The sequence below is a fragment of the Astatotilapia calliptera genome, chromosome 11 (assembly GCF_900246225.1).
Source record: "Astatotilapia calliptera chromosome 11, fAstCal1.2, whole genome shotgun sequence".
NCBI lineage: Eukaryota > Metazoa > Chordata > Actinopteri > Cichliformes > Cichlidae > Astatotilapia > Astatotilapia calliptera.
The window spans coordinates 6473398-6481227 of NC_039312.1; the positions used below are offsets into that span (position 1 = coordinate 6473398).

The 7830-nt window shown below is 41.6% G+C and overlaps 1 protein-coding gene across 1 annotated transcript in view; it reads left to right on the plus strand.

The window, feature by feature from the left end:
* LOC113031764 (NACHT, LRR and PYD domains-containing protein 12-like) overlaps positions 1–7153 on the plus strand; it is a 56159-nt gene extending 49006 nt beyond the window's left edge. Inside the window, exons 11-13 of the mRNA XM_026184152.1 lie at positions 2714–2890; positions 4453–4632; positions 6870–7153. Coding sequence (XP_026039937.1) covers positions 2714–2890; positions 4453–4632; positions 6870–7062 — 550 coding nt within the window. The 3' untranslated portion in view covers positions 7063–7153. The remainder of the gene's footprint in view (positions 1–2713; positions 2891–4452; positions 4633–6869) is intronic.
* Positions 7154–7830: the final 677 nt, after the last annotated feature.

A 7830-nucleotide genomic window follows, 5' to 3' on the forward strand; every position in this document is an offset into this window, starting at 1 on the left:
AAGAACAAAAAGAGAGTTCTTAGTCAAAGCTGCGTCCCAAATCTCACACAGGCACATTTATTAACATACAGCATAGATGTACATGAAACAATTACTCAGAAATAAATTATCAGCATTTATTAAATAATAATGCTCCATAAATAAAAGAAAACAATGTTGTTTTTGTGCATAACAAAAAGCTCACAATTGTGCAGTCAAAATCTAAACTAACTTATGCTGAGCATAATAACAAGCAGCTGCTCTGTTCCCAGGTTCTACTGCGTGACTGACAACCTGGAGTTTGAAATCCTCTTTGTAACCGTGTCTCTTACAGGTGCCATTTATGGTCCTTATACACACTCAATAAAGTAATATTACTTTAGAGCAGAGTACGTACCACTCCGCGAGGCTCCTCGGTAGCTGTAATGCTCCAACAATCCATCAAGCGGTGCGGCCTCGTAGCTTAGCAAAGTCGTACCAAAACATTTTTTGAAATGTTTCTGAGCGCCGTGTAGCACATAAAATCGGTTCAAGGTCAGTAAGCACAACCAGAATTCATCCATAAGGCGCACTGTCGAATTTTGAGAAAATTACAGGATTTTAAGTGCGACTTAAAGTGCAGAAAATATAGTTTATGGTGTTCCTTTGATCTTAGCAAATATCTACGCCTCTAATTGGGACGATCACAGATTTTTCACTAAAGTCTTTACACGGCTCCCCAATATGTCATCACACAATATCATCCTTGAGGGAGACCTAAACTGCTCATTATCTGCTATGGACCACAGTTCACACAAAAGTTACAGAATGTGATTATAAGACTGGTGATTTCTCCTCTTGTTTTTTCAGTGTTTATTCCTGATGCCTGCTCCAACTATCAGCCATGGAGATTCAACTCAGTGTTGTTAGCAGATGAAGAGTTTGTCAGTTACAAAAGGTCTGAGAGGCCAAATAATTTCATTTTGTGCAAAATAGAATAAAATAGTGACCGAGCGCCTCTCTCAGTTAGCTGATGAAATTACTAAACTACATGCTGTGTACAGCCACTCTCCTGAGCCTGTATTATATACACAGCGGTTACAATGAAAAACTGAATACAATCTCATATCTACAAAACAGGCTGAGTCAAAGTTGCAGCTACGCTTATGAACATGGAGAAAAAACAGGCGAGTTATCAGCTCACCAGCTACGACTAAGAACAGCTAACCAACTATCCTTGAGATCTACAATGATTTCAATAAGGTGTTTGATATTCCCTCCTTGGGAGAAGATGCGATCGCTAGTCTGGAAGAACCTGTCTCTAATGTTGAAATTGAAACGGCCATACGGAGCATGCAGTCTGGAAAATCAGTTTTCTGACCGACTGAATTCACTGTTAAAATCAACTTTTGAAGACTCCTTCCTCTCACAGTCGTTGCCTCCAACAATGCATCAAGCAGTGATGTGTTTAATTGTAAAACAGGAAAAAGACCATTTAGATTGTCGTTCCTATCGTTTAATATCTTTGTTCATCACAGACACCAAGATCCTGGCTCAAGTGTTGGCCCGTCGCTTACACAAGTATTTGTCCTCCATTATTTCACAGGACCAGACGGGCTTTATTAGGCACTCTTTTTTTAACATTAAAGCTCTATTAAATATAATTTATACCCATGTTAAAGGTGATACATTGGAAACCGTAGTTTGGCTTGACGCAGAAAAGGTGTTGGATCGGGTGAGATTGGATTTTTTTTTTTTTTTATACGCTTAAAAAATGTGGCTTTAATTTTGTATCTTGGATAAAAGTATTGTATTGCTCCCGTGTAACAGCTGTCCGGACTAACAATAATCTGTCCCCCAGGACAGGGATACCCTCTGTCTCCTTTTTGCCGCTGAACCGCTAGCTGTTGCTCTGAGACAATGTGTTGGTGTTGAGGGAAAACGTCAAGGGGGTATCGAACATGAAGTCTCTCTTTATTCCGACGACATGATTTTATTTATTTCCAACCCGTCGAATAGCCTCCACAAACCTTTGGATAGACTTACAATAATAATAATAATACATTTTATTTATAGGCGCCTTTAAGAGCCTCAAGGTCACCTTAATGCATACTTAAGGCATTTGGGACAATTTCTGGATATAAAGTCAATTTTGGGAAGAGCGAAGCAAAGTCTATCTGTACGACAACTGGCGAGTTTTGTGTATTTTAGCACCTATTAAACCCAGCTATAAGAAGTTTAAGTACTCGGGCATCTGGGTGACACAAAACCACAAAGACTTGTATAAAACGATCTTCCTTTATTGTCGAAGCTTAAAGAGGATTTTGGAAAATGTGTTTTATATTTATGGTGGGGATGCAGAACAAGGACCAAAGATGAATGTGATGCTGAATCAGCAGAACACTTGGACTCATTTGATTCCAGCTTTGATATCATTGATTTCAATATGTCCATTTCTTTCGCACTTCACCTTTAAAAGTGAAGCCATGTGGTTCCTGGAAGGAAAAACACGACTTTTTCAAGTCTTTTTCCTGTTTTTATGAGAAATGTACGACTTTAATGTGAAACATTCAGAGTTTTTTCTCTTGTTGTGTTTGTTTGAATCTGCTTCCTGTTGGCTTCAGCTGTTTGGAGTTTCCATTTTCTAAACTTCTACATTCTGAACCTTCTTCAGCTCTGAACAGATGATGAAACACTGAATGATTTCAAGCTCACACTTTGTCTAATAAACTTACATCTTTCATTCTTTATACAGATTGAAGGACTGTGGTTTGTCAAAGATCAGCTGTGATTATCTGGCAGCAGCGCTGAAGTCCAACCCCTCCCATCTGAGAGAGCTGGACCTGAGTAACAACAAGAAGCTGCAGGATTCACTAGTGAAGCATCTGTGTGGTTTCCTGAAGAGTCCAGGATGTAAACTTGAAACTCTGAGGTCAGTCAGCATGTTTTAGTTGTGCTGAGATGAATATGATGTGAAAGTTGTGCTGACACTAAACTGCAGACATCAGGCTGATATTATACTGATCCACACTGAGGATCTTCATGGCCCACCTTTCCTGATTCAGAGAGAGGGGACCCTGATTAACTGTGCAGCTTCTTCCTCACAGTTCTAAGTATCAGACACAACAATGAATAATCCACAGCTGACTGTCTTTAGCAGGTCAAAGGTCACAGCACACAGCAGACAGTCAGAAATATTCTAACTCTGATCATTTATCAGTTGTGACAATGTGAGACTTGATCAGAGGTGTGATCATCACAGCAGAGGCCTTTGTGTCAAAGTCACTGAGGATCAAACAGAAACACATGAAGCAGATTTTCCTCTTCTGGCTTTTTATAGCAGATAACCTTCAAAATATTCTGCAGTCGATCAAAAACTGAAGAAAACCATGAATCAACATGTGAAGATGACCTGGTGTTGCTGAAGTGAAGCAAAGTTACAGAGGTTTGATTGCTGAGAGTTTGTAATCTGTCATCATTTTAAAAAGTTACCATGGAACAGCAGAAATGAGGCTTTCCTGTCAGAGGCTAATAAACAATGAATGATGCAGAAACAGATGTTTGAAGCTGTTCTTGGAGTACACAGAGAGAGAGAGAGAGAGAGAGAGAGAGAGAGAGAGAGAGAGAGAGAGAGAGAGCTGTGCAGGCAGGAACAGCCAAAGTCAGAGAGAATTCATGAGCATATTTATCAAACGTGAAGCAGAGTTTGGATCTTCTTTTGCTCCTGCTTCACTCAGTTTTGGTTGGAGACAGATGAAACCTGCAGCTTCAGGATCTGTGAGCTGTCCACTTTCAGCCCCGATGGCGTGTCCGTGTACGTGCCGTCGAGTGAACGATCCACGCTCTGTGTTTCCATCTTTGTGTGTTTAGCTGCTCTCATTTACTGTTTGCTGCTTGTTGAAATAGTTTGTGAGCTTTAACCTGAGATTCTGGCAAAATACATTTATATTAAACATCGATTCAGGATTGAATGAATCAACATCGTTTTATTCAAATTAAAACCATTTAAATGGGAACATTAATTTTTTACACCCGCCTCTAATGCTGGGTAATGTCAGCCGGTCCATGTGCAACTGGCTGTGAGGCTCCGGGAGCGTCTACAAAGTGCAACACTGAAAGAACATCATCCATAAATATTGAGTAATAACTGGACTCTCATACAGCCAGACTCAAATGCCTTTAAACATCAGCTTATCCTGCTGATCCAAGTCCAACACTGAGTTTGTAAAAACATGTTTGTCAATCATTTTGTTTGGTTTCTGAAGAAAATGATTCAATAACTTGCTGCTAATACACAACATTTCATCATATTTCCTCATAACCCTCTTTTGTCTGACCATTTGATCCCATTTGAATTTGCAATAAAGGATCCACAGAGTTTGGTGACAATAATGACAGTAGATGTTTGTGAAGCTCTGAACAGATGATGAAACACTGAATGATTTCAAGCTCACACTTTGTCTAATAAACTTACATCTTTCATTCTTTATACAGATTGAAGGACTGTGGTTTGTCAGATATTGGCCTTGATTATCTGGCAGCAGTGCTGAAGTCCAACCCCTCGTATCTCACAGAGGTGGACCTGAGTGGAACCTACAGCAACCTGCAGGGTTCAGGAGTGAAGCATCTGTGTGGTTTCCTGGAGAATCCACGATGTCGATTTGAAACTCTGAGGTCAGTCAGCATGTTTTAGTTGTGCTGAGATGAATATGATGTGAAAGTTGTGCTGACACTGAACTGCAGACATCAGGCTGATATTATACTGATCCACACTGAGGATCTTCATGGTAAAGTCTGTTTTCTTCTTCTCTGGTTTAGTCCATTGACTGTAGCAGAACAATGTTCACATTTCAAACAGTGATACTCAACGTATGGCCCACGGCCCACATGCGGCCTGCCCACCTTTCCTAATTCAGAGAGAGGGGACCCTGATTAACTGTGTAGCTTCTTCCTCACAGTTCTAAGTATCAGACACAACAATGAATAATCCACAGCTGACTCTCTTTAGCAGGTCAAAGGTCACGGCACACAGCAATCTGTGAAACAGTTTGGAGCAGGAATTCTTGCACATTTACAAACTGACACTGCTGCATGACATGCTGGGTAATGCTAGCTGCTCAGGTATGGGCGTGCTAACGGCTGTGAGGCTCCCAGGCTGCAGAACACCGAAGAAGAGAAAAGAGAGGTGGAGGATGAAGAAAAGAGGCGGAGATGAAGCAGAAGTTTAGCTCCAGAGAGGAGCTGTGTCTGTGTGGGCGGGGCTCAGGCAGCTCCGCCCACACAGTGAAGCAGGTGAAGAGTAATAAATGAAGACAGCGGACAGGATTTGATAAGCTGATGTACAAACATGTTGAATGATGGTGGCAGCTACAGAAACAGGTCCATACAGACATGAAGCGTGTCTCCTTTGCATCGTCCATATTTGATACTGAGAGTTTCCAGAAGAGCAAACATCAAACACGCCTCCAAACATGTGACGAGTCAGACTGACATCATTTCTACAGAGAACAGTGTGAGCTCTCAGCAGGTCACTTCAATAAGAAGGACAAACAGTGCAGCAGGAATGACTAAACCCATTAACAGTCTGATATCCCCGTGTTCCTGTTGCATCATCATTAATGCTGCTCCACCACCATCACTGCAGCTGACCAATCAGCCTTTGTCACGTCATGTGATGCTCTGTGACTCAGACTGGAGAAATGCTAAATGGATAACCTGAAGCTAACCTGAGAAACAGTCAAAGTACTGATGATTCCTACAAAGTGTGTGTGTTCAGTATGAGATGAGTGTGAATGAAACCATGGAAGAGCGGGCCGTGGCTGCTCTCACACACGTTTGCTGCAGGGGCGGATCTACTAAAATGTTCTTAGGGGGGCAAAATCAAAGCCATTATTGTTGACACATATGCAGCTGTTACATCCTGTAATATGCATTAAATATGGTTCAAATACATTAAATGCATATATATACATGTTTCATATAAATATAGTCTACAACTGTGTTTTATTCAGCCCACATAATGAAACTGTTCAGTCAGATAAAGACAGAAGGCGTTTTCCACGTCCCTCTGCTCAGTGTTAAAGTGCTGATGATGTTCAAGCTCAGGCAGCAGGAGGGATTTCTAAGCATCCTTCACTGATCCACAACAAAGGTCCAGAGTTTGATCCCTCCTAGTAGGACAGGAAACATACTGATAAGAGTTTCAAAGTGTCTTTGTAAGCAGACATGATTGACATGAGCCAGTCTGAGTTTGGTTCCTGCAGTTTGTGCTTCATAAACAGAGCTGAAGCAGAGGCAACGTGTGCCTGCAGGTGAATGTACACTGCTGTTATAAGAGCTGTGGAAACTCGGGTCAAAAGGACGTAACCATACTGCTGACAGTTCCAGGACAGTCACAGAGTTACAGAATCATTTGTGAACATAAAGACAGAAAGCTCATCCAAATCCTGGGATTAAAAGTCTGTCCTGGTGGTGTCCAGTCAAACACGTCTCTGTGAAAGCTTCAATCCAACAGGCTCCAAAATCCTTCTGCTCATTTCCTCGCCGGGTTCTTGATGCTCCTGTACCATCTCTCTGTCATCCTCCTCGCTCCCTCTTTGCACTCACAGTCTTTGTGCATCATTAACACTCACATGTGGAAAACCAAAGTTTTACTGGGCAGAAGATGATCATCAGTGACGCTGTCTTTAAAATACTCTTGTTAGAAATGTACAATTTTAATGTGAAACATTCAGAGTTTTTTCTCTTGTTGTGTTTGTTTGAAGCTGCTTCCTGTTGGCTTCAGCTGTTTGGAGTTTCCATTTTCTAAACTTCTACATTCTGAACCTTCTTCAGCTCTCAACAGATGATGAAACACTGAATGATTTCAAGCACTTTGTCTAATAAACTTACATCGTTCATTCTTTATACAGATTGGTGAGCTGTGATTTGTCAGAGATCAGCTGTGATTATCTGGAAGCAGTGCTGAAGCTCAACCCTTCGTATCCCAGAGAGGTGGACCTGAGCTCCAACAAGCTGCAGGATTCAGGAGTGAAGCAGCTGTGTGTTCTTCTGGGGAAACCACAACATCGAATTGAAACTCTGAGGTCAGTCTCCACGTTTTAGTTGTGCTGACACTGTCGATCTGTGGAACTAAAACCTTTATACAGGAAGTCTGGTTCAGCTCTTTGTAGACCTTCTAATCTCTGATCCTCTGAGTCTTACTCAGTAGATGCAGAGTCCAGGTGTCTTCCCTGCTTGTCCTGATACAAACAAACCTGAGTAACCTTGCAGGTCAGATCTCATCAGTCACACCTGTTATGGCAGCTCTCCTCTAGATTGTAGTTCTTGTTAACCTGGGATGGTTTTAGAAGCTTGGACCACAGACTCCAAGGGAAGATATTACTGGGAACCTATTAGACCCATTAAACACTAACATAGATGAATACTCAGATTTAAACCTTTATTGTTTCACAAAGGGTTAAAAAGGGAACGTCCACAGTTTAGACTGCAGCAGATTTTATTAAAGCAGTTTGACAGGAGCAAAGCAAAAAATACAAAGAATAAGTGTTTAAAATATTAATACATATAACATAATAATAAAAGTGTGCTGGTCTTTCTCGGGTGGAGCAGAGACAGAGTGAAGTCTTCCAGGCTTTAGTGCAGACTTCCCTGACAGAGGCTGGACTCCATGGTCTGCACAGGAGGCTTCTACACTGTGTGGAGGTGACTCCTGGATTTGAAGACAGGCTGCAGGTACATGTGTGATGAAGAGGACCTACAACAGTGTGATGGAGCTGCAGGTCTTAAGGAAGTCCTGCTGTCCTGTCCCACCCTCATCTGTACTTCCTCTGTCTTCTCTGGACTTGTCCTCCTGTTTCAGAAACAGCACTG